The sequence below is a fragment of the Cardiocondyla obscurior genome, linkage group LG10 (assembly GCF_019399895.1).
Source record: "Cardiocondyla obscurior isolate alpha-2009 linkage group LG10, Cobs3.1, whole genome shotgun sequence".
NCBI classification, from domain to species: domain Eukaryota; kingdom Metazoa; phylum Arthropoda; class Insecta; order Hymenoptera; family Formicidae; genus Cardiocondyla; species Cardiocondyla obscurior.
This window is the reverse complement of record NC_091873.1, coordinates 6,631,150-6,657,557: the sequence shown is the minus strand read 5'-3', so window position 1 is coordinate 6,657,557 and position 26,408 is coordinate 6,631,150. Positions and strand designations below refer to the sequence as shown.

At 44.1% G+C, this 26,408-nt stretch overlaps 1 protein-coding gene and 1 long non-coding RNA gene across 12 annotated transcripts in view; one reads left to right on the top strand and one right to left on the bottom strand.

Moving 5' to 3' along the window:
* Window positions 1-10,987, top strand: part of LOC139106119 (uncharacterized) — a 29,739-nt gene extending 18,752 nt beyond the window's left edge. Inside the window, exon 3 of the long non-coding RNA XR_011546303.1 lies at window positions 9,257-10,987. This is a non-coding gene — a long non-coding RNA (uncharacterized lncRNA). The remainder of the gene's footprint in view (window positions 1-9,256) is intronic.
* A 1,956-nt stretch (window positions 10,988-12,943) lies between these two features.
* On the bottom strand, window positions 12,944-26,339 carry LOC139106105 (mucin-3B-like). 11 transcript variants are annotated; one of them, XM_070662631.1, is made up of 16 exons: window positions 26,103-26,339; window positions 25,554-25,759; window positions 19,209-25,369; window positions 18,981-19,138; window positions 16,975-18,911; window positions 15,652-16,800; window positions 15,426-15,560; window positions 15,222-15,359; window positions 14,966-15,141; window positions 14,724-14,877; window positions 14,274-14,447; window positions 14,061-14,200; window positions 13,764-13,925; window positions 13,536-13,688; window positions 13,315-13,402; window positions 12,944-13,243 (listed from the first exon to the last, which is right to left on the bottom strand). In XM_070662631.1, exons 2-16 carry the CDS (start codon window positions 25,639-25,641, stop codon window positions 13,182-13,184), a joined length of 10,875 nt encoding a protein of 3,624 aa, XP_070518732.1. In that variant the 5' UTR covers window positions 25,642-25,759; window positions 26,103-26,339; the 3' UTR covers window positions 12,944-13,181. The 11 variants fall into 11 exon arrangements, 10 of the variants coding, with proteins under 10 accessions (XP_070518732.1, XP_070518730.1, XP_070518727.1 ...); XM_070662629.1 differs by having other exon boundaries at window positions 13,315-13,688; XM_070662626.1 differs by having other exon boundaries at window positions 12,944-13,688.
* Between the last annotated feature and the right edge of the window lie 69 nt (window positions 26,340-26,408).

Here is a 26,408-nt window from a genome sequence, read left to right as displayed (position 1 = left end):
GCAGAAATTCCGAATGCGTGTTTGAACGGCCGTCGTCTGTCCGGGGGAGGAGGCGCTTTATGGCGATTCCGCGTATGTGCGAATAGCTCGGGAATTTCCGAGAGCGATGTCGCGCGATCGCCGACGTTTTCGTGCCAAGTATTAATCGTCGGAAACGCGCTCGCGCGACGGAACTGCGCGGTGCGGCTGTAAAGCTTATTTGCAGTAACGGATGTAGGGCTTCTCGTTACAGTTATTTACGTGCGGATTTACTGCCGCACGCGGGCCGTATATAGCGCAGCCTGTATTTTAATCCCGCGGGCGAAACCGGCCGCGCGGCGCATCAGCTCCGCTCTCCTGGGCGCACGGCGTTTCCTTCGCGCGGAGCGCCCGCGTTCCGTCGGACCATCTGTTTTCTCGTTACGTAAGACTCTATTCCGACCGATTATCTACTGCGCCGCCTCGGCAACGTGAGCGCATCGCTCGTGAGAACGGGGCAGGATGTTGCGGAACAAATAAACCGTTCTATACGCCGCGAACGTTATCGCGATCTTTTCTTAATGAATCACTTCGATAAGCGATTATTATTAGATTCTTAGCACGTTTCGGTATTTAACTCACGATTTAAATCCACGTACGTACGACGTATGCGCGTACTAAATTCAGAGGTAGATCGAAGGCCGCGTGAAAGGGCATTTTTAGCAGGCTCCCGCGACGTGTTTATCGCCTTCGTATCGGCTCTATAAAAAAAAGATATATATGTCGATCCGCCTGCCTTTCGTGTACGCGCGCGATATTTTCGGGCCGGCGGTCTCTCGTTCGATTTAATATTCAATAAACGTAGACACTTGTGTACCGCGGGGTCAGGAAATACCAAAGGGGAATTTTGCCACGGATCCGGTCAAAAGTTCGCGAGTTTACGCCCTCTTATATTTTCCACGTGCATTCCCCGATTTTCGTGCGTCGCGCGCGGAATTTTTTGATCGCCGGCGACGAACGCGCGTACGCGCCGCGCGCTCACGTTCGCCGGCGCGGTTTTCGTGCCCGGGAGAATCCGGAACGAAACGACGCAATTCAGCGTCTTGGGGGGGAACCCGAGGGAGAGGAGGGCCCCAAGTGCGTGGCGATTCAACGAAAACGCGGCGAGGAACGGGGGAGGCCGGGGAGAGGATCGTGCTGTTCTCCGCGCGCGGGGATGACGTCATAAAGCTTATTTATACAAGCCACACGTGCGTGAGGCATGTGTGGTCGCGACGTTGTCGCGAGTTTTGTCGTTCAGGCTTTCCGTGCGCGGCTCGTGCGTATGTGATTTTTTTTTTTTTTTTATTTTTTAATACTTTGTCAATGGACGAGACGGAGAGGAGAAGCGTCTCTCTCACGCACCGCGTTCCGCGCGGGGACGCCTCCTCACTTCGCGCGAAGCAGGATTGCGTCAGGTCGCGTTATACGTTGCGTTACGAAATCCTGGAAAAATATCTACGGGCGGCCGCGTTTGAAAATACGTTGAGCGGAAGCGGCGGGACGGCGACGCGGCGCGACGCGCGACACGACGAGGAAAAAAACAATAACGAGCCCGGGCGAGAGAGCGCCGGACGCGCGGAATGGCTTCAGAGGCGATAAAAATATTGCGTACGACGGCGGAGATGACGCAACGTCCCGCGTCAAACGAGACTTATCAGAGAGCCGGCCTAACGACCGGTGATGCAAACGGTGCAGTTTGCAACCGGGGTCTCTCTCGAGGATCCAATTTTCCGCGCGCGGGCAAAGCGAAAAAAAAAGGGAGATATTTAAAAAAAAAAAGAAAATAAAATTAAAACGCGACAAATAGAATTTTTTTTTTCACGTGGAAAAAAAAGAAAGAAAAAGGGAGAAAAAAAAGGGAAGAGTAACCTCTCGCAGCTATTTAGTTTTATGACTGTTAACGCCGCGACGAATTCCTTATCATTATTTGCGAATCGTATTTTCAATTCGTTTGCGTGGGAGAAACTGCTCGGCATCTCTCGCCCGGCATTTTGCGCTGAATGATTCAACGAGGCGGGTCTAATTCTGTAGTATGACTGCTCGCTGCCGCTGCGTGCGCGGAATTCGCTCGCGGTTAGAACGCGCCCGGTCCGTACGCGACGTGAGGTGCTGCAACAAAGTGGCGCAGTGTTTGGAGAGATACGGCGCGTTGTTAGGTGCCGGTCGCATCATCGTCGTCGTCGTAGGGTTTGCACGGAGCCGCCGAAAAGCCGGGGCGATTGCGCGTCTCTTCAGTGTTGAACGCTAAGACCGAGCTCTCGCTCTCGCTCTCGCTCTTTCTCTCTCTGACGCTGCGTTGTATCAAAGGCACGCGATTACGTCGCGCGTACAATGAAATCTACGTCCCCTTCAGCAGCGGGGCCCTCGAGCATGTCACCACGAGAGATTACGCGTCCTCGAAATCCCCGAGAGCCGCCCCTATCCTTACCCGTTGAAGCTGCCGAAGGGCCTCACCGTAAAAAAGATATCGAGGAGCCCACCGGTGGGATCCTCAAAACGCAAAGGCGCCGCGCCTCTATTAATTGGCGCCGTCAAACGCGGAACATCGTCGCGACAATAAACCGTTTCCGTGGAAACTTGGCGAGCGCGTACGGCTTCGTGGAATTCCGCGATCTAGGTCGTCTTATTTCTTTCGGGTAAAGAACGCACGTGAATCAAGCAAATCATATTTTCCCGAAGCGAATCGTCGGTCCTCTCGCTCGCTCTCGCCGCGTTCGTCTCCGTCTCTCTTCCTCTTTCTCTCCCTCTCGCTCCTCATCCGGGCAGTTCGCGGAGCGATTATGTTGAAATAACTCGCGGTACGTGCGCGAAAAAGCTTCCACGACTCGGCGGTGCTCGCCGGCGGCTATAAAGCCGGATAAGCCGGGTGATCTATTTCGCGACGCTGAAATGGCGTCGTCGGACTTTACGTCGTCCGGATGCGCCGTTTTTCTTATTCGCTTCCGTCTGCACCGATCGATCGATCTCGGGGCACCGTTGCGGGCAACAGTTGGAAGCGCGCGAAATAAGACAAGGCCTGAGCGCGGCATCGTCGTCGAATCCAGGTGAATCTTCTCGCGCAACGTCATAATAAGCAACAAACGCTAATAAAATAAGCATCGACTTGCAGGGACTTACCTTACCTCCGCTTTTGTTCCTGCTCGCTGTAAATGAACCGGTGGGACTTGGTAGATTTTCGCCGCGAAGATACCCGCACGTCGATAGCCTCCGAAGTCTCCTTTGTGTTTTTTTTGTCCTCTCCTCGTTACGGAAACGCCGGTGATCTGAAATCAGAAAAGGCGATTGTAAAAGGGACAAGGAGGATGAAATGTCTTTCCTCGTGACCCTCGCTTCGCGACCGTCGCGTGACGAGACGTTTAGAAGTCCGCCCGACGTGACGATATCGCGTTCTCTCTTTCTCTCGCCCGCGAAAATAGCGAACGCGCTCGCGAGCCCCTTCGTCTTCCTCGTCGGTTTCCCTCGACGTTTCCGTCGTCGAGCGGAACACTTTCCTTCGCTGCACCGGCGACGAGGGGGAGGGCTCCTAATGCATATAACACGCTTATCGATCGACGCTTGTCTCGTCGCGGATTACAAAGAGCCCTGTGGCACATGTGCGAAGCGAAGCGCGCGCCGCTGTCATTAGTAACGCGGCCGGCGGACTCGCGTTAATACCTTTCTTTATGGGAATTTTCAGTACGACAATAGGAACGCTCGTAATCGAGAAATTAAAGATTTACGGCGGCCTCTCGCGATGCAATTTTGACCGCCGGCTCGTCCAGCATTCTCGTAAAGAAAAAAAATAAAATAAAATAAAAGAAAAGGGTCAAATAAAATTAAATTAAATTAAGAAAATTATTTTATTTCGCAGTATTAATTACGTATAAATATTTAATCGGTAATAATAATTAATTAATTTTATTCATCAGCCAAGTCGATCGCGAAGGTTTTACGGAAGGCTCGTCGCGTCCGAGCGAAGGTAGCGGCCCTTCAAAAGGTTTCAGAGTGTAAAGCGGAATCTCTCTCTTTTTTTTTTTTCATACGGCGAGGTTCGCCCGCGACGAGGGTGAAAGATCATTTAGACGGTGATACACGCCGAAGGGTAACGCTGTTCGCTATTACGATGGCAATTACGCGCGCGGGACACCCCGCGGATGCTGGGTCCACCGGCGGGGCGCGCGCGACCCCATCTTTACCCGCGACTCCCCCATTCTCGACCTCTTCTCTTCTTTCTCTGTAACAACGACCGCCACTTTAGAGATCCATTGCCCCCTCGCCGCCGTCTTTTCCGTGTCCTTGCCCGTAGCCGCCACCGCCATCGCGGGTATTAGTTTCAGTTCGAAAACCCCGCGTAGGTACTCTCGCCGGTGCGGAGGAAAGAAAAAAAAAAAAAAAATTCGGGTCAACCGTGACTCGCCGCGCGGTTCCGCTTCTCTCCCGCGTCTCTCTCTCTTTCTCTTTCTCTCGTAGGATGCAATTACAATACAATTATCCCGCGCCCTTCACCCGTCATCCCTTCAGTCTTTCTCTCTCTCTCTCTTCCTCTATTTTCCAGATTTCGAGAGCGCGATTTCTGTCCCGCGGCGCTACCTGCGTTAAGGAGGAATCGCATTTGACAAGAGCGAGGGGTAGAAAGAGAGGAGGATGAGGAGGAGGAAGAGAGGAGAGACAGGAAATGGGGAATAACAAGCGGCGAGTGCTTGTTCAATCGATTTCCATTTCAATCGATTCGTTAACGGACCCTTTTTTTTTTCTTTTTTCGTTTTTTTCGCGCAGCCGACTTTAACCGCCGCAATCCCGCTCCTCTTTGTTTTACGAGCCCGCGAGATTGCGAACGGTTGTAGCATGACTGTAACGCGTTTAGGAGAAGGCGGAGGAGATCGTTAGGTCTTATCGTCGAGATTTATCCTCATTTCGTCCCGCGCCTCGATGCGATATGTATGATTTCTTACTTTCGTCTCGGCTTTTGCAGCAAGCTTGTAGCCGGCACGGCGACCGGTTTTACTTGGATTTACGAGCTCCCAAGCAGTTTTAGCGCTTATATATATCGATCCTTCAGGTGGCAGTAAATTTTCCATCGTTTTAGAACGCGGATTATAGATTCACCTCTCCGGATTTCCCAAGGGCTATCTATATTTCCTCGCTCGCTCTCGAAACGATCGTTTTTACTAAAATGTTCTCTCTTTTTTTTTTCTCTCTCTCTCTCTATCTCTCTTTCTCTCTATCTTTCTTTCTTTTATTGTTTAATTTAAACAATCGATGGCTAATGATGAAAGAGCGTCAGAACGCCGCGCTGAAATTATTTTGAATAAAATACTCGACGGAGAGCCGAGGCCCCGCCACGTTCATTCCACGGAATTACACGGTTCGCCCCGCGCGACGGCGGCCTCGCCTGTCGCCACATCGGTCGAATGAAAGCGGCAGAAACGTTAATGACAATAATAAAGCTTTCAACGACGTCTTTACACGTCGTTAATTCGAGCACGGTCGAAAAGGCGAGGATTGCCGATTATAACGGAGGAGGGAGAGAAAGAGGAGAGAAAGAGAAAGAGGCATAAAAAGAAATAGAGCGTCGAAACCGCAAACCCGGTGCGATTTGATAGCCGTAACCAGCCGGAAATACATTAGAACCGGACGCTGGGTCAACTTCCTGTCAAACGCCGGCACGCCCTTTTTTGCGCCCGTCTCAGTTTCAGTCTCTCCTTTCCGCCTTCCTTTTTATGAACGAACGAGCTCCTCGCCGTGGAGTAGCTCGGCTCCGCCGGTTTTGTTGGCAAAACGTGCATCATTATACCGTTACGTAATCCCACGGACAGCTATTTCCGATGCGCATTAAGCGCCTTTTGTATACCGAAATTACCGTCTGATATTTTACAAAAGAATCCAGTGGACTTTCAGGTCAAAGCCTTGGAAATGTATCTCTCGAAAAAAAAAAAATAAAATTCCTGCTCGGGACAATCGTCCTCAGTTTGAAAGACTCCGAGGGAGACTTCGGTGCCTCCGCGACGTTGCTTAAAAAATTATTTTATTATGCTTCGCGGCGCACCCTTCGCGGTTTCCGCGAGCCCTTAAAACACTCGATCGTCGCAATCGAGCCGCGATAGCGGGTGAGTAATAGCGAGAAAATGCGCGAATAACAAAACGGGCGCAACAATAATCAAAAGGCAATCTCTTTCGGATATTGATGAAGCCAGTCGAAAATTAAAACGGCGCGCAGAAATAATCTCGTTCACGCGGGAACAATTGTTCTGCCGAATATACGATATAAATTCGGCCACACGCACGCGTGTAAAATGTAACGCAGCGAACCAGAAAATGGTGTCTCGAAAATATTTCGCAAAATATCGCTCCCGCCGTCCGAACGACGGTCGATCGATCATCTGTGTGGAGGCTCGACGGAAAGCAAGAGAGAGAAAGAGAGAATCAGGATAAATGTTCCATCAAACCCGCTCATAAGCGCTTTTTTTTTCTTTTTTTTTTTTTCCTATTTTTTTTTTATACAGTTTCGCTTTTCGGTCATCGCGCTCGTTATATCCGATGCCTATGTAAAATCTAGGCACGCACTTGAGAGTCGCGAAATAGCAACGCGAGTTGACTGAATTTACGCCGATCGTCGGCCTGTTGTCACTTTTTCGGATAATTTATTATTCGACTAATTAAAAAAAAAAAAAAGAAATACAATAATTTGGAATTTTTTAAATAATTTTTATTTCATTAAAGAAATACTGGCGTGTAAAAGTTGTATGATATTTTTTTTCCGGGGACTAATTATATATTTCAAGATCGTCGTGACGTTTTTTGAAGAAGAGACGCGCAGCCACCGCGTTGGCGTTAATCAAATCCCCACAAAGAAATAATTTAAAAACCGATCAACGTTCAGTGAAGAATGTATACGCGCGAAATATTATAAAAAAAATTATATCCGATATTTAAAATACGATACTCAGATGCGCCCTACGTCGAAGGGTTTGCGCGCCTTTGTCGGGAATTAATCGGGGGAGTAAATCAACGGTTTTTGCCGGTCGACAAAATCAAAGCGTAGCGATGGCCCGGGCGATGTTTTAACAGCCTTCTTGCGACTGGTCGGCGAGGGGAAATTATCGTCGGTGGAAAAGGCGTCGAAAACTCGGATCCGTGAGCCTGTCATTACGGGAAAATCTACGTCGTTCACGCGCGAGGTCCGTAGTGTTGTCTAGGCAAACAGTCGGGTTCAGCTGTGCGCTTCTGCCGGCGGAAGTGGTTGGAAATTAAAATAACGCCCGGCGTCTTCCGCTATTCTGGCGGTTCGTCTGTTTATCTATTCCAAGCCGCATATCTAAACGGAAAATAACGGTCTGGCCGCTGGCGGAGGTGCATGTGCACGCCATAGAGGCGCGGAGAGGTGGGTGCACCCGGGACGTCATAGCCGGCCGGTGGATTTTGGTGAGACGGCCGGAATAACAAAGCCGTTTTCTCCGCGGGCGGCTCTCCGCGGCGACGGCGAAAGAATATTAATCCCTCGGCCCGTTGCGCGCCCGGCATCAGCCGTATTCAACGTCAAGCCCGTTGTGCGTTGTTTGCCCAACCGAATCATACGCAAGTGAGTTCCCGACTTGCATGATTAATGCCCCGGCCCCGAAAGTTGCGCCGCGCGTCGCCGAGGCCGGCGACAACTCCGGTCCGCGTTGTTAACGAAAGACGGCGAGTTAAAAGGAAGAAATAAAAAAAGAAAAAAAAAGGGAAAAGAGTATAAAAACTAAAGAAGGAAATTTTGCGCGAAAATCTCTTTAATTGGAACGTTTCTCATTTTCGGAAAGACGCATCGGTCAGCCTCGCGTGTTCCTGGTTTGACATCGGACTCCAGATTAACCGGCGATAACCGGCGGCATTTCTCTTTCTTTCTCGCTTATTTTTTTTTTTCTTCTTTTTTTTTTCCTCTTTTGTTCTCCGTTCTTCAGCCGGTTTCCTTCCAGATCTTTTTCCTCCGTCTTCTCGTCACCGTTCGTCGTCCGTGACCGTCCCTTAGTGCCGAGGGATATACTCACGCGCTTCTACGCGAGGGGGTGAAGATGCGGCCCGGACAAAGAAACCGAGACGAGTCCCAAAGTCAGGGGTCACCGCGGACCAATTTCAGCAATGCCGGGCATTTAAATGGAGCCCGGAGCCTGACGTAATCTCCTATCTCTCCTCTTGACGCTCGCATTCCACGAGAGCACTGATGATCACCGTTCCTCCCCCTCCTCCTCCTCCCCTCCTCCGTCTCGCGCCGCGGTCCTCTTTCTCTCGCCTCTCGTTCGCGTATACGCGCGTGCATGCACGTCAAATGAAAGCGCTCCTCTATCCTTCCTCTTCGCGGAGGGGCCTAGGCCCCCGGTTCTGTTCTGCTCCGGCTCCGCTTCCTCGACCGAGAGAGTTCCTCGCTATCGTGCCGAGTCATCGCACGATCGCGCCGCCGTGCGCCACGAAGAAAGGGCGCCTTTCATGAGCATCGGGAGGAACAACCGTCGGGTACTACGCGCGTTTCACGAGCCTCCTCTCTCGTCGTACTTACTCGCGCCCCGCGTCGCGCATACGGAAAACTTCCAGGATAAAGTGAGCCCCCCCTTTGCGGGGGAAGGAGCCGAGTACGGGGTGGGGAGGGAGGGATTTCATAAATCGCGTTTAACAGAGCGACACGGAGAAGTGACGGGAATTTTAATTCGGAGCTCCGAGCCGGGCTTGGCGCGCATCGTGCGGCGGCGTTGACAAAACGCTTCAAATGAACGTTGAATCAACGTCGGATAAACACCGCCGCAAATTGGAGCGACGGCGCATAATAGCTGTTACGTTCAGTAATGTTTCAGCGTAAATCCAGTGCCTCGCATTATCGCTGTCCCCTCGCGAAAGGTAAAAAAAAAAAAGAAGGAAAGAAGGGGGGGGGACGGAGGCGACAAAAGGTACGAGAAAACGCGTCACGGCCGGGTCATTTCATAAGTTGCGTTTTTACGAAACGACGCGACGGCGTAACTTGCGCGTTAAAGCGAATTTTAATTTGGCTTAAGCTTGTATTTTATACGACGGAGGCCCTGAAAAACGTTCAAGCCACCGCGTCGCAGTGAATAAAATGCGCGGGAATGAAAAATACTCTTGTTACGGCCGTCGGCGTTAAATGATTTAAAAACGTTAATTGCACCTATTCGGCGGTGAATATTTTTATAACGCGCCTTCGACGGAAAAGTCGTCGATGGATATTTTCATTTACGCTAAAGTAAAATGCCCTGACTTTGGAATTACATCTCCGTTTTTTTTTTAATTGCAGATCCGAGGGACCGGCTTATCCGCGGAGGGAACAAACATCTGCCGAAGCACATCCGCAGAGAGAGAAACATCTTCCCCTTCCCCGATAAAGTTCTTTCGAAAGGATCAATTTTTTTTTCTTTTCTTCTTTTTCTTTTCTTTTTTTTTTTCTACTTCTAAAATAGTTTAGCCGTTCTGTATACAGATTATTAAATCGCGTAAGAGCGAAGGGCCAACAGGGGGAGATGCTTTTCCGCCGGAAAGACTGCGGAGCGAGAGTACCTTTGTTTTAAAGTAGGAAACACGGGGCAAAATTTAATATCTTCGCCGGCACTCGTTTTGAAACATTTACCTCCGACCGTGGGGAGGAGGAGGGGAGGGGGAGGGGGTGGCAAAAAGCATTCGCTCTGTTTTATTCATACAACCCGTTGTTGTTGCGTCCGAGCGGAGCGCCAGCGAGGAAGGACCGAAGAAGCATTGAAGAAGCGGAAAAAAAAAATGTGTTGGGCGCTACGGGCGGGCCTGACTCTTTGCTCGGCCCGTACTTTTAACGTTGGGTGAGCAAAGTTTCAGGTGTGTTTGTGTCGCCGTGACGTCGTTACGCGGCGAGACGGAAAACGGCCCACCCACTCACCCACCCATCCTTTTTCCCTCCCCTCCTCCCCCCCTCGTGCACTTGATCGCCGGCCTTGTCTTACGACGGTACTCTTACGCCTGAAATTTGCTTTTTTTACCTGGCCTGTGCGCTCTCTTACTTTGAGAAAATAAAGGTGAGCAAAGTTTCAGGTGTGTGAGTGCGTTAAAAAAAGTGTGTGGGTGCGTTAGAAAAAGTGTTTTTTTTTTTTTCCCTACCGCCGGCCGTTAACTCGTATTTCCCCGTGTATTGCAAATGGGCGCCGGAGACAAATCGCAATGGCCGCTAATTAAAGTCATTGTAATTTCTCAAAAGCGCCGAACAAAAGGATACGCGCGATTGGATTATTTCGCGATAACATGATATTATTGTTCGATAAATTACTCCGAAATACCGCGGTGATATTCAGGCACGCGGGATCAACTAAATTAATTAATTAAATTGAATTTTATTACACAATAATTAGCTGTTGTTTATTTGGACATTTCCGATTCTCACCGCTATCGAAACGATATTTATATGTACGTTTGCATTTGAAGACGCGGGAGTTCACATCTGATTCACTTTTTATCGGCATTTCGATTGAATAAATAACATCGCAATTGTTGCAACGTCGAGCGTGTTCGCGAGTGTGCAATATTAAAATAATAATTGTTATTTGTGGAATAAAAATAATTTATCTTAATAAAAGAAGAAAAAGGAAAAAAAAAACTCCCTGATTTAAAATATAAAATTATAAAAATCTGCATGTTCGATTACTATGTTAAAAATTACCAAAATAATTATTTTGTTATAACGTATTAGATATGTATTATAAATTATTATATTCACAGCAGTTTGCTGTTAATTATTAATATAACATGACGTATCGGTTAATAACATTATAACGCAATGAAATAAAAATAAGTACCCACTGCTAAACTATGAAATCTACCATTCTTTAAAAGAGAAAAAAAATATATAAAATAAAATAAAATACAATTATTATTTCCCGTCGGCTCCAAATAGCTCGGACATTAATTAAGCAAATTTTTGATCGTCAAAATGATAAACTCGTTTGCTGTAATATCCTATAATTACATTTCTCGCCATGTACAGAAATAAATTTTTCCAAACTCACCAGCTGCACTGTGCTTCCGCTGCGAGACCCCTCTTTCCTTATTTCCTCCGGTGTTAATTAATTATTAGTTGATTAAAAGCCAAATACAGATGATGTTTTCCGCTTCTAAACAAAAAAAAATGAGAATTAAAATAAGAGAAAATAAAGAATTTTAATTAATTTTAAAATGTGTTACATGTGCAGGCCGGCAAAACTCTAGAAATATTTGCCAATTAGACGAGATAACAAAAATATCCGATGGGTATGTTTAACATCGGATAATTCGTTAAAAGAATATTTATTGTGTACCGTGTATCGAATTTCCACGCAAGAATTTTTATTTCAATTTATCGTCGAGCACCTCGCGACGACGCAAATAATGCAAAGTAATCGTTCCCGGCCGTTGCGCTTATAAATAAGTTTCATTATACGTTTAATCAAGGCTGTATAAATCAGCACTATTAATTTGCATTAATTATTAATACAGCAATAAGCTGCCGAACAATATATCAATTCCGCGCCAGTGATACACAATCGCGCAAATAGCCGAAGTCGACCGCGGAGCTCCGTATTTCCGTTACGATCAATATCGGCGCAATTTACAAGGATATTTTATTTTTAATTGTCGACGCTCGAAGAAAATCGCCATTTTGTCGTTCGAGAAAACGGCCCGGGATGCTGCCCAACTTTCAATCCGTGATTAGATTCATTTTCGGCTCGACTTCGAATCGACAATATGTATTTCGTTAAAACTCATGCGTACAATTCTGGGGATAACATACTTACGCAGAATGTTCCAATTATATTTGCTAAAAATACGGCTGCAAACGACATCCTTCGGTCGAGCGGCAATTTTACTTCGCGCGAACTTGTAACGAGTAGTATAAAGTTAGTTAGAAGTCCGTACTAGTGGCGCGTACTAGTCACCCCGCGCGCTTGCGCCGGTGGCGTTACCGCACCGCACATGCGCCGGCGGCGCCACCGCACTGCGCCGTGGCATGAGGTGAGCGCTGTGAACAGAGGACGAGCCGCCATCTTGTATGTACTAGAGTGTCTCTGCGTAATATTGCGTAGAGTGTAAAACCGCGTACGGTCGAGTATTGTTTCGTCGAGAATGATTAATTCGGTGGGCACGGCCGCTCGCCAAGCGGTGAGGAGGTTCACGACGAGTGCGGTTCGCAAGAGCGGTCACCACGATCCGTACGACGGTGTACCTGGACACGTGAGTTACGAGCTCGTCGAGTGATTGCATAACGCGGTGGTGGCAAGGTCTCCATCTAACCTTATTTCTTTTTTCTTGCAGAATTTCCCGTTCAGCACGAAGAACCGGCACGTGCTACTGGCAATATTCATGGTCTACATGGGCAGCGGATTCGCCATTCCCTTCCTCTCGGTTCGTCATCAACTGCTGAAATAGGCTTCTAGCAATGTTACACAAGTTGCCCTGCGAATCAGGTACTTGATCTTTTAATTCTCACTTGCCTAGTACACGTTAATACGACGTGTATTTATTATTATGATCCCGATTGCCGAGAGGTTCTAACTGCCTCTCTGTTTTTCAGATTTCCTGGCTGCGTCGCACTAGCTTAGCATCCTGCATCGATGCTGCCAGTGCAATTTGATTATGTCAGGATAATTCGAATAGGAAATGTATGTCTTTAAAATATATATAACTTATATAGGTCTGATAACCTCAGATGTATAGGCTTATTAAAGTCATTACTTTTGATGCAAATTCTTGACTCTGTATTTAATAATAATTTATTTGTGATATAATCTAACCTTAAAACTTTAATTTTGTTGTTAGCTTTAGTTTATTTTAATGTTGCAAGCGAATTGATAAACTGATAATTCTGCTCTTGAAACGTCGAAAAGATAATTCATGATAAAAATAATTTATAGATAATTCGATAAGATCTACATATGAAAAATGAGGGTTATGTATAAATACAGTTATATAATTGTAATATCTTGAATTCCTTGCAAGCATATACTATGCGTATTACATTTATTTATAACAAACATTGTTCTCCAATATAATCTTGCCAGATAATGCACTATATTTAATGAATCTTAATAGTAGATTAGCAATACATGTTAGATAGTCTTTCAATTAATAGTCGTGCCTAAAGTATCTTACAGTTTTATTTTTTTTTTTTTAATTATATAACTTCTGCGATATTCACAGTATACTTTCCTACACACGTCCTTTCGTCATGAATCAAAATCACGTTCTGGAAGTTGTGGTGCTTTACGATATGACCGTTTTGGATAATCTACATAAAATGTACACTTTTGTTATTGTATGTGAGTGCATAAAATTATTCGGTATAAAATGGATACTAACAGTTGTAATCGTCGTGAGATTGATAAGAGTCCAGGCAAATATTCCGAGTATTTTTTGCGCGATGTGATTCCCACTGGTTCTCGTGTGCCTGTTGCAAAATAAACACCGATATAAACTTGTAGGTAACAGTAAATTTTTAAGTTTGTTAAGTTTATATCAGGAACGTGAGAGATTTTAAAGAACGTTAATATGTATCGCATATATTTATCAGCTTCACGAACGTGCGTGCTGTCGTGTCTGTTCCTTTTGTCTTGCTTCCGACGTTTTTTATTTGCGTAAGACTTCTCCCTTTTCTTTTCAACTCTGCACCCGTTTTCCCATTGATCTTCGTTCTCACTCGCGTCCCTAATTAACGGCTGTTCCTCCACGCGTTCCTGTAAAGTACAAAAGTTAATTATCAGCCTTCTGTCAGCTCGCGTTTAAAGTTTTGTGCCGTATCGCGATTTTACTTCTGTTTCAAGCGCGTCTTCCCGGGCGACGACACCGGCCATTCGTTTTATACAGAATTTCTTTTTAACGCAGCAAATTGACCATACCAACAGCACGCACATCGACACCATCGCGCCGATACTCGCTAAAGTTACCATTACGGCGGAAAATGAATTCCAGAGCTGAAGAAAAACGATTTGTACATGCATCGTGCAGCAATAATTCCGCGCTAGTGCACCGAAAACGAAAATGCGCCCAGACGTAATTTTAATAATTTTGAAATCATGTATATTTAAGAGCACCGAATGTGTATGTACCATATTATAACATCCTTTCGTCATTGGATTAGTGCATGTACGACAAGCTCGGGCGCCGTGATTCGGTTGATATGTGCCGGCTGGGCATCTTTTACAGTGAGATATTCCGTCCTCGCTGTAAGTGCCCACGTCGCAAGGAACTGAAAAGTTTTATTAATTGTTAATTTGTTACACCATTATTACCGTTACGTTTGATGCGAAAAGTGCACGCACCGCAACGAGTTTCACGAAGACCGTATCCTGCTGGACAGCCGGAGAACAACCCGATACTGCTGGATCCTCCAAAAAAGGTATTTGCATCAACCCTTCCTCGTTTCCGTCTCGCGAACGATGATTTTTCGACGATCGGTACCAACCTCTGCTCGTAATGCGGTAATCTGAAAATAACTGTAGTTAAAGAACTCTATAGAAACGTATTGTGAGGTATATATGTGGTCGCAACATTTCTCTCTTCTAATACGATAAGAAAAGAAATGGAATTACTTTGCCATAGAGAAAAATATCTTTCAAGACAGAAAACCTAAAAATATAACGTAATAGAGTTTGAAACTGGTACGTTCAGGCAAAATATAGAATAATGGGAAATAAAATTTAATTGTGTATTACAAGAAAGAATACGTTGCGACAAAGTAAAGCAAGTAATGTATATATTTCCCAACTAACTGGTTTTTCCGAGAAAAATTTGCAAGTTTTTACTCAGCGTCAGCGAGAGTTTATCTTGAATCGCTTTGAGGCAAAAGACGTTGCATTGTTTGAGATCGATCGTCATCAATTTAACGATGTGTGATGGTACCAGTAGAATATTTATTGTAATCTGCTGTAAAAGAAAAAGAAACGCGCATGTTATCGAAATTGAAAGGTCCACGTCGTAGGAAAAAAAAGAGTAAAATATATTTTGAACGTACTCGATTCCGGGAACAAGACGGCGGTAAAACGTAAGCGTTACAGACATCCGCTTCGCACACAACGCTATTCAGTTTCATAGGTAGATACGTCACTACGACATCCAGATCCCTCTCGTCGCAAGATCGTACGCGATAACGACTTTCCCCGTGCACGACGTACCGTGGCAGCGTTACAACTGCAAAAGATCCCTTTTAGTTTGACGAAGTCAAGCGTTTGTCACTCGAAACTCGTTAGAATATTCGATCAGAGATTCACCTTGCAAGTGGATTTCATAAGCAGTTTCCACAGGATCCTCGTTGTCAGGGCTCATATACGTCATCACGCAGGTGTAGTTTCCCGTATCCTTCGCGTTCACGTTTTGCAATTCTAGATCGCCGTTCTCCGCCACGAAACCTAGATAAGCGGCTTTTGTGAATTCTATCGTGTCGAAACTTTCTTTCGAGTCCGAACGCGACTTACCCAAGAGCGCGATACCGTCTGTTCTTTTCCACGTGTAACTCGGTCTGTTGACGCTCGACAGCCAGGTGATACCATCGCCGTCTTGATTACAGGGTAAATTCAGATTAAGACCGGGCAGCGAAACCACGTCGCGATCTAAAAAGAAATTTCTTACATTAATTGTCGCATTTGTTCTTCGTACTTAAATCTTAATACGAAATGCATAAACAGTTTGCCAAGGAGATACCGCTATAGAGTTCCAAGTCGTTATTAAAATTGTCCTCCAGCTCTTCCAGCTTGATATATTTCTGATCCTTCAGCGACTCGACGTTATAACGCGGTTGTGGAAATTCCTTAGCCTCTTCGACGTCGGAATCCATCGAGATCACTATTTCATCCTGAATCTCTTTATACTCGCTGCAATTAAGCGCTTTAATTTCGTCTAACGGAAAATGCATTCTGTTCAATAAAGGTTTGATGCTGTTAACTGTACTCGCTACATTGCAAATGCAATTGTTACAATTATGGATTTTTCTTTCATGCAACGCAGTCGGTGATTCGTGATCGATGGCATTAGGATACGTCTCTTTCTTGTCGATTTTTTCCACTCGAGAATTTACGCTCGCCGCAGTTTTATATTTGTTTCTTTTGTTCGCGGCACAATTATCTGTATTATGAAGGAAGTGTAAATTAGTGTTTTGCAATGCTCGCGATTTCGCCGGTTGCTTCTTTTTGTGTTTGCCTGTAGCATCTTCGTGCTTAACAATTTGACGCTTCAATTTGCCCGCATTAACGCCGCACAATTTGCGGCTTTTCGCCGTTATTGAATCTTCATTGCTGGCGCACCGGAAATCGTTAAATCTCATCGCTCTCCTTTCCTCGAAACTTCGCTCGGAATAATTCAATCTGCGCAACTTTTGCGAATCACGTTTTAATTTCTTCGTTATCTTCGCCAGGGATCGTTTCGTTCCTACCTTATGACGCTTCCCACTTTTTCTCGTAATATTTTTAAGACTGACGTCTCGGTTAGCGATAAAAACATTTTTTCCCGCTCTATTGTTATAAACATCCCGTTTGCGATGAGTTATAATAGACTTCGCCTTACTATTTCTTGTGCTTTTAAGAATAACGTCGAAGCAGGTCGTCCTGGTGATTAATACGTCGATAGTTTTGCTCTTATCAGTCGTCGTACGTAACACAGCTGACGGTTCCGTAACAAAGTCGAGTTCCCAAAACTTAGTGCCGCCTAAATGATACATTGCATTTTTCTCAGTGGGCCACGCTCGATCTAACGATGTTCTCACACTTTCTGTCAATTTCCCATTCTTCTCCTTGCCGTTAAAAAGTCCCTCATACATCCGTGTCGATGTTTCGTGTTCCTCATAATTCATATAATCTACAATATTAAAATTATTTATTAAGAAAAATAAAAAGAGGTAATAAATTATTTAAATTCTACTACAAAGTATCGAAAATAACGCGAATATAAAATAGCACAACGTAATGATTTAAAAGAAAAAAAATTTATAGAAATAGGATATTTAAAAAATTAAAATTCTTTTTATCTTACTGTCTATCGTATCCTCGATATAGTCGTCAGCTTCTTCTATTTCTTTCTCCGTTTCATCTTCTAGTTTGTCAGTTTTTTTTAAATTATCTTTTTTTTCAATTTTATAATATGATGCCGTAATTTTTCCATTTTCTCTAAATTCAGTTATATGATTGTCATCCTTTGATTCAGATAAAGTCTCTGTTAGCTCAGCTTCGTTTGGTTTAGCAGATATTACTTCATGCGTTTGTTCGTTCTCGTTGTATCTGAGTTGTAGCACATTCACCGTGTAAAATTCATCTTTCTCGGTTATTTCGGTCGTTGGCCCGTGACTGAAAATATTCGCTGTACTTTTCTTCAATCGAAATTTCGAATCTTTCTCCGGCGACGAAACGTCTCTTTTTTGAACATTTACTTTATCGTCGATGGAATAATTAATTTTTCTGGAAGGAATTAAATCATGTTTTAAGATATCTGTTCTCTTTTTACGCTCCTTGTTATTCGACATAGACATTGTAGTTGGTTGAAAGAATTCATAATTAAGAACGTGTTCATATACCGACGTTTTAAATTGAAAGTCGCTCGTCGCGTTTCCTTGCGTGTAGATTCTAGTAAAACCTTTAAAGTGTCGCAGTGGCTTTGTGGACTCATTGCTCAGCCATTCGTGGTGTGACAATTGCAGATTGCCGATCTTATGTATGGTCTCGTTTATTTTCTTGCAACATCGAGTCTCTAACGGAATATTCCATCTCGGTCTTCTGATTTTTCTCGTACTTTGCAAAGCGAGGAGTTTCCTTCCTAACGGATTGCCTGGCTTCTCTTCATTTTTGTCAGGAAAATACGGCAGGCAGATCTTTTTCGTCGAGATGTTTCTTTTTCTTTCATCTAAAGGATTTGTACTTTTTAGAACGTTCAAACATATTCGTTTCGTCGCTGCCTCCTCTTCCTTTTGTGTTACGGCTTCTTCAGGTACGGGCTTTGTTCGTTGCTTCTCTTCTTCCATTCCTATCTGTTGGGAAGTTGCCATTTTCGTAGTCATTCGATTTTCTTTCTTTTCAGCTGTTTTTTTAATCTGCGTTGTTAATTGCATTTTGACAGTGGTCTTTTCAGTCGGCGGTACTGGCGTTGATGAACTTGTAACTGCAGTCGATTTTTCGATCGGTGTGACTGACGTTTTTCTCTTCTGAAAATTTTCCATGTATTTTTCAAATTTTATTATATTTTTTTCCAATCTCCTCTCCTCTTCCTGTAAAATCTGTTCTCTTTCTTCTAATTCGCGCGCTTTGTTTCGCAGCTTTTCTTTCAGCCTTTCTATTTCGCCGTCGTATTTTATCTCCGCAGTCGTAATAATAGCCGACGTCGATGAAGTAGTTGTAAGCTCGAATGTTGGTGAAGTGAATAAAGGTTCGCCATAAATGTCTGTATAAGTCACAGAGTACGTTTCTTCTGTAGAGTACCAAATTGGAGTTGTAAATATAGCTGCATCGGTTTCCTCAAATCTTTCACTGAATGTAGCAGCGGGCAACGTAATAAACTCATCGGTGGCCGTCGTAATTGGGCTAGTAACAGTAGAACCGAATAAAGGTTCGCTATAAAAAGTTACGTAAGGCGTATATATTTCTTTGACGGTGTAAAGAGTCACAGTTTCGATTGAAGCAGCGTTATAAACGTCCACGATAGGCGTAGTGGCGTACGGCGTAAAGGTAACGTAATTCGTAATTTGGAATTCCTCTATCTCTCCCGTGAAATGTTTAACAGAGGCGCTCGTCTCCGTAGTGTTAAATATAATTGTCTCCTCTGTTTCTCCTGCAAATGTACTTCCGTCTGTAGCTGTTTCCACTGCGGTATATGCCTCGGATGTAACTTCCTCTACGTTGTTGAACAGAGTTGCTTCAGACGCATAACTTGCGGTATATATTTCTCCGGTGTAAAAAGTCGTGGTTTCGATTGAACCGGCGCTGTACAAATTCATGAAAGATGTAGTGATATACGGCGTTAGAGTGACGTAGTCCGCGATATATACGTACCTCGGTTCTTTTGTAACAAATTCGCTCTCATCTATGGCATACGTTGTACTTTCCGTCGTAGTTGCTTCCTCCGTTTTCTCCGTAGCGTACGTTACTTCTTCTGCGATACTAAACGGTGTCGTCTGAATTTCGGCGAAGCTCGACTTGGTGATAAACGTCTGGAAAAAAAAATTCAGAGAATGTGACTTCCATTTCTGCAGCCAAAGTAGATAAATTTTTTGTACTTACGGTAACGATAGTCGTAGCGTAACTTACTGTTATACTAGCCGCCGTTGCATCATTCTTCGCTTTTTCCTTCTCGCGTTGCATTATTTTTCTACATTTCTCCTTCTCTATAGTCCACTGTTTTTCCTTCTGTCTCAGCTTCTCTTCTCTCTCCGTCATTACCTTCTCACGATTTTTGAGATCCTCAAGTCGTCGTAGCAATTGCTCTTTGCCTTCTTCTCGTTCGTGAGTTTCGCTCGTTGTTGTAAATATTAATTCCGCTTCAGTTTCGGGTGTGATGAGTGGTTCGACACGTGGAGTAGTTTTTTCCGTCATTGCCGAAGTGGTAATTTCGTAGTCGGTCTCGATAGCACCCTCGATTTCGGAAGACGCGGTACTCATGATCGTTGTATACACCCCAAATGTTTCCTTTTCCGTTAACGTCGTCAACGCCGGTGAAACGATGAAAGAAGTCAATTTCTCCGCGACTCCAGTCTCCGTCGTAGCTCCTTCCGAAACCGTGATCTTCTCCAACGTAAATCTCGAACTTTTTTCAGGCTCCGTTACAAATTTCGTCATGGTAATATCGCTCCACGTTTGCGTGAAATTTTTCGGCAGCGCATACTTGTCCGTAATCGTTAGATACTCAAGGGGTTCCGTCGGAATTCTGAAAACTGTCGAAGGGGGAAGAATGTACTCTTCGGTGGATCCGAAAGTTAACGTCGTTGATTCCATCCTTTCTTTTGTACCGGACATTGTAAAATCAGTCGCAATCGTTTTCGTTAAGTTCTCAATTATGCTCGACGCGGACGTTTCTAAACTAGAAGTGGTTCCTTTGCCTTTAATATGAAACATTTTCGACGTAGTTGACTCAGTCGAGGTCTTCGTTACGTACAAAGATGTATCTTTGGCAAAAGGCGAACTCGCTGTCGTTTCTTCAGGCAATTTCGTATACTTCGTCGTGGTTGCGTATTCGTCGTAATCGTACCAGTTGCCGGTCGGGATCTCGTCGTATTCTTCATATTCCTCTTCGTACAACGGCTCTTTCGCCACGTAATACTCCGTTTCAATTTCTTGTGTGATCGCCGCCGAAGCCGAAACGGTAGGGCTCACTGTCGTTTCGACGAAAGACGTTGGTGAACTACTTTCGGTGGAGTACGTCGATGGAATTTCGGTTGTCGTTGACGTCGTAAGCTCTTCTAGCGTAGTCTTCGGCAATACGGAAATAATTTCCGGCGTAGCGGCAGGTCTTCCGTGTGTGATTAATACTGATAAAATAGATTCAGAAAATGGAGTAGGCGTAACTGCGGCTTCTATTGTTGCATATTCTGATCTTTCGGTAGTTCTTATTGTTATCCGACTCACCTCTGTAATTTCTAGATTAGTTTTTTCCGAACGAGAAGCGTCTGCCGCAGTTATCGTTGGCACCAAAGCACTTGTCTCCATCGACGGCATCGTACTTGTTTCAGTTGAAATTAACGTAGCTTCCGAAACCGTCGATATTTTTTCAATCAACAAAGTCGACGCAGTTGTAGGCGAAGTAGTCGTTTCGATTGTGAGGGAAGTTGCTTCTGTGATATTTTCGGTGAGAAAAGGAGTCGACGAAAGATACGTCGTCGGGGTTTCTTTCTCAATCCAAGTCGTATATTCCTCCGTTATTAATTCGGTCGTACTCGTCAGGTTTTCTTCTTTCGTACTTTCGTAATAACGTTCGAAAGTAAATTTCTTGGTTTCTTCAGGCTCTCCCGTGGAAAATGCGCTTTCGGTCTCTGTTGAAAAAAATGTAGTGAGCGAAGGAGAAGCAGTATCGTAAACCGTTGTTTCAGTAGCCGCTGGAACAGGCGTAGCGAGTGGAAGTTCAGCGACAGAAGACGTTGTTACTGTTGAATATACGACCGAGGTGGCTGCACTCTCGATCTCTGTTGTAAGTACGTTAGCCGTTGCACTGGAAATTGTCACATTTACGGTCGTGTGTAATGTGACAAATGACGCAGCCGGGAATGATTCGGTTGGAGACTCTGTTGTAAAAATTGCCGACACGGTCGTAGTCTCAAATGTCTCGAGTGAAGGCGTAAATACTGGGAAAGCTGTAGACTCTTCTATTAAGAACGTGGAAAACGTGGTGCTCGGCGTTTCGCTCGACATCGCTCTCGTAATCGGCGATAAGGGAGTTGTCATTGTTGTCTCCAATGACGTAGTTGGAGCTACAGTTTTAAGAGAAGTTCCTTCCGTAGTCGAAAGTATGCTAGAAATTGCGGTATACGGCGTTTCACTCAGCGTAGCATTTGTAATTAGTATTTCTAACGGCGTTATCGTCGTTAATGTTAACGTAAAAACTACGGTTTCCACGGCAGTTGTAGGCGTCGAAGAAATTAAAGTACTCTCGGTTGTTGCCGTGGTAAAAACTGCGGTTAAAGTAGTCGGGACTGAAGTTGGAGAAACATTTTTTAAAGACGTCGTCGACTCAGATGACATTGTACTCTCTGACGCTGCAAAGAACTTAGTCGAAGTCATCGGAACTTCTGCGGTTCCTGAACTTTCGGTAATCGTTGGAGTTTCAATAGTTGACGGAGTTTCCACAATTGTTGACGTTGAAACTTTAACGCTCGCAGTTCTTTTTCTAGTCGTTGGAATTTTGGCAGTTTCCGTAATTTCTGTACTTTCTACAGTCGTTGGAATTGTGCTACTTGTTGGCAGCGTGCCAGCTGAAGCTCCGGTAAAAGTTTCGACGGTCGTTAAAGTTTCAGTTGTAGTTTCCGTAGACGTTGACATCTCGGTGGTCGAAAATTCGACGGTCGCCTCAGCAGTGGTTGAAGACTCGGCGCTTGTAGCCTCTTTAATAATTGTAGTTTTAAAACTTGTCGAAGATTCAGTAGACGTAAAAATTTCTGTGATCGTCGCAGGTTTTATAATCGCTGGTATTTCGTCGACTATTGTAATTTCGGCAGGCGTTGGTATTTCCGCAGCTGTTAAAGTTTCATTAATTGTTAAACTTTCATCCGCTGTAGTTTCTGTAGACGTTGAAATTTCAGTAGTTGTTTCGACGCCAGATATTGTACTTTCAGTAGGCGTTAGAGTTCCGTCCGCCGGCGGAATTTCCGTCGCCGTTTCTTCCGCGGTTATAGTTTTCTCAATTTGTGCCACTGGATTCTCATCCTCTGGTATTAAAGTAGTTATTGCAACTTCCGTCGATGTCTTTAAAATCGTTCCCGTTCTTTCTAAAACTGTAGAGGAACTTGTAAATGCCGTCGTATCGTACAAAGTCTCATAAGTGGATTCTAATAATGTAGTTCGAAATCCTTTAGTAATCGTCGGAATTGTTGAAAGTAACTCGATAGGAGACGTAGCAGTCATCCATTCTGTTTCCGTAGTTTTAAGTAATGATACTGTCGAAAACGTATATAAAGGCGTATCTGTTTCCACGAATAAACTCTGCGTTCTCTCTAAAATTGTCGATGTGCTTTCCGTAACTTCGTCTTCCACAGTTTCGACCTCAATTAGCGTAGACGTTTGTTCGGTTGAAATTTCTGTAACTACAGGAATCGTAATTTTCATAGTAATATCCGTCATACCTTCTAAAAATTGAGTCAAGAGCATGGTGGGTTCACTCAAGATTGTAAAATAATCTGTTATTGGAATTGTAATAGGAGTCTCGGTTACTTCGGCGATGATCGCGACAGGTGATACAGTCATTTTCTCCGTAATAATTACAGTAGTCAAGATTGCGGCTTCGTCAACCGGAAGTGCTGTTAATTCCGTCGTATAAAATAATGGTAACGTAGATGTCATCGTAACGAACAATGATTCGGTTGTCTCAAGAGCCTCTTCCTCTGCGACGGTACTTAAACTCGTAGTTGTCGATTCCTTGATAAAGTACGGCGGAAACGTTAGAGCAGAAAGTTCTGTGGTTGTAAAGATCAGCTGTGACGATTCCGTTAAATTTTCCATCCGCATATCAGTTACGTGAGTCGTGTCCAGCAATTGAAGTACGCCGAGATAAGCAGTTGCTTCCCTGTAAAATTGCGAGTCAGTAGGATGAACTGTGGTTTCTTTATCGGAACGAGATATTTCGCTCGTCGTTGTTCTCTTTCCGTTGCGTTGAAAATCTCGTTGATCTGCCGAGAAACTCACTGAATTCTCCTTCGCGAATATATCCGGAAACGAGGGCGCATTACTTGGTAAAGTTATTGATCTGCTTATTTGATTATTTTCTTGATAATTTTGCGCATGCCTGTCTGCAGAATTAATTTCGCTCGATATATTACTTTTAATAAAACGCGACGATCTTGTAACTGGCGCTGTGGCACGTTTCGTTTCTTTCAATCCCGCTTCGATAAGCTGTCTGATCGGCTTCGTTCGCATCTCATAATTTTTCGCCAAGAACTTTAGATTCCTGTTAAATCTCGAGTGAGACAATCTATATTTCTCAATGTCTTTAGATTCCAAGAACCCTCTTTCCCTCAATCTTCTTTTTTTGAGCAAGTTTTTGCGACTGTTCTGTACTTTTGAATTGTTAACGGAGCTGCCGTGTTTACGAAACGGTATTGTCAATTTATTTAAAAGAAAACTATTGGTTTTTCTTCCAGTTTTCGCATCCGTAACACTTTTAACTTTGGTCTTAATACGCCTCTTGTCCAACGATTGACTGTTACAACTTCCTGTATAGAGATCAGAATCGTCAACTTTCTTAACTGAATTTGCAATATTCGTGGCTTTTTTCAATTTATTATGTCTCTTGATTCCGGCGACATTTTTTTTATCGCACAGTCTGTTTTGCACATCGCTAAGACTTTGATTAACTAACTTGACTGCGTTTAATAATCTCTGCAGCTCCGATGACAATGGTTTAATCGCTGTTAATAAATCTCGTGTGTTTTTTATATTAGACTGCGCTTTCTTCCATTTATCGGTGTTTGGTAGTAACGATGAGACTGTTGTAAAATCTTCGTCGAGAGATAAATCCATATCGGCAGTAGTATTACCGAGTAATGCTTCATAGCTAAACCTGTCTTTGTAATCAAAATTAGAATGAGTTAACTCAGTACTCGAGATTCCATATTCTTGACTATCTTTATCTATACCTTCGGTGTTAGTCAAAATGTCATTTATAAAATCTGTTACGATTTTGTCCTCTCTCATTTTCGTTGAAAGACGCTTAAAATCTTCATCAGTTAAGTCATACGTTTCAAAAGTAGCTGTTGAATATGCGTCGTCGTATATATTTGTGGAGGAAATATTCGCGTAATCCGAACGAGGAGTGACGACATATTCGAAGCTTTCGGTAGTGGTGCCGATTAAATTGGAGCGAGTCCGAAGCGCGAATCCTGGATACAAGAATTTAGGATAAGACGCCGGATTTTCTGTAGAATTCGCAGCTTCCTCGGGAACGCGAGAATCAAGAGTGGAGTATAAAAATTTCGTGTCGTAATCGAATATACGATGATTGCCTCTTTGAAGATAAACTCCACCTACGTCTTTAACATCGTGCTGCGCCTTGAACGAGAGAATTGCCGGAGTTGCATTGTTCTCATTTTTTCCTAATAAATTATATTGCTTAGGTACGTTTATTCTTGCACGAGGGATATTTTTGATGTTCTTCAAAACGTACAGATTCTTAGAAACCGGTACGAGGAGGAATCTTCTCTTTAAATTGTTATTAGAGACGTCGATCAGTCCTCGTGATTTCAGCGATTGGTTCTCGGTGATCGGAGACATAGTTTTATTCACAGAGCGACCGTAGTTTAAATTCTCGAGCTGCAACGGCAGCCTTTGAAATGCGAACGACGATCGATTATTCCGTCCCGTTTCCATAATCGTCGGATTCGTCGTGGAATCCAAATTAATTGCCGCAATCGTTGATTCTGGAGCTTGCCAAATCGGAAATCTCGTCCCTTTCGACGGGATATTCCGCTCGCCGGAATCATGTCCCGCGTGGTTATTTCGACGACGCGTAATCTTGGAACCCGAATTCCTCCTACGTTTTCCCCGTTTTTTCAGACTTCGCTTGGCTCGTTTTAAATCGTCGTTGCTTTCGTTTTGCGGAGAGTCATCGGTTCGTATCGTCAGCAATGATTGCCTGCTGCGCTTGTTTATCACGTGGATTATTCCATCGTCGACGGGAACTTCGGATATTCCGCTCCGCGCCGCTTCGCTTTTCCGCTCGAACGTACGCCTCACGCTGCTTCCTACAAACGTACAACGAAACGACAGAACACGTGCGATAATAATATTAGTTCGCGATAATATTATAAAAAAGAGATTACCAAAAAAAATGTCCTGTAAATAGATTAATATGTTAAAATTGTTGAGAACTAAATTTAATGAGGGAATCACGTTCCCGAAGGATTTTACGTGTACGTGTAATCATACTTGGCATCGTTTCGACGACATCCTCACCAATCGCGATTCTTGCCACATAAGCCGCAACGTAAAATACGACGAAAAGGATAATTCGCATAGCGTCATATCACGGGGCATCCTTAGAAACGGTCCTTCGCTCACGATTCATGCGATCCTTTACCGTGTCCTGGCATGAATTTTCCATGGAGCATTACGCGATGTGTCATGCAGGTGCACTGTCGTGTTAAAAAAGAAATGTCACATAAAAGCGATACTTCGAGATACTTGTAATGTAATGCCAGCATCGATTGGCAAGCTCGTAAAGTTCGTGAAGTTTGACGGGAGCCGCGTCAATAATTGACGAGCAAGAACGAAATTTCACAAATAGAAATCTTCCGATTATTACTTAATTACCTGAATGTTGAATAATTTTCGCGATGCAGCTCGCGCTTCTCCGACGCCTAATATTAACTTCAAAAATAATATTAACAATCGAGTGAACGATCCTCTAGTATTCAATCCTCAATTCAAACGATTACAATTAAATAAATAATAACGATAATTTAATCATATGCTTACATAAGTGGCTGAAAAATGCAAATGTTCCTGATTAAAATGATAATAAATCCGTCTATCTTGGGGGTTTCTCGATGCCGAGCTTTCTTTGAAGAGTCTTTGAAAACACTCGAGAGGTATTACATTAGTATTAGAAGGTTAGAACGAGTAAAGGAGTGGCTGAAGTTAGCCATAGTTCCCGCCCGCCGCTAATGCCATCATCGATCGGCAGCGGCAACCTCTAGTTACTTTTTTCCCAATGGTAAAACCAATGTTTTACCATTTAAGTTATTATCGGTTGCAGATTATCCGAATGGAGATGCGGTCGCG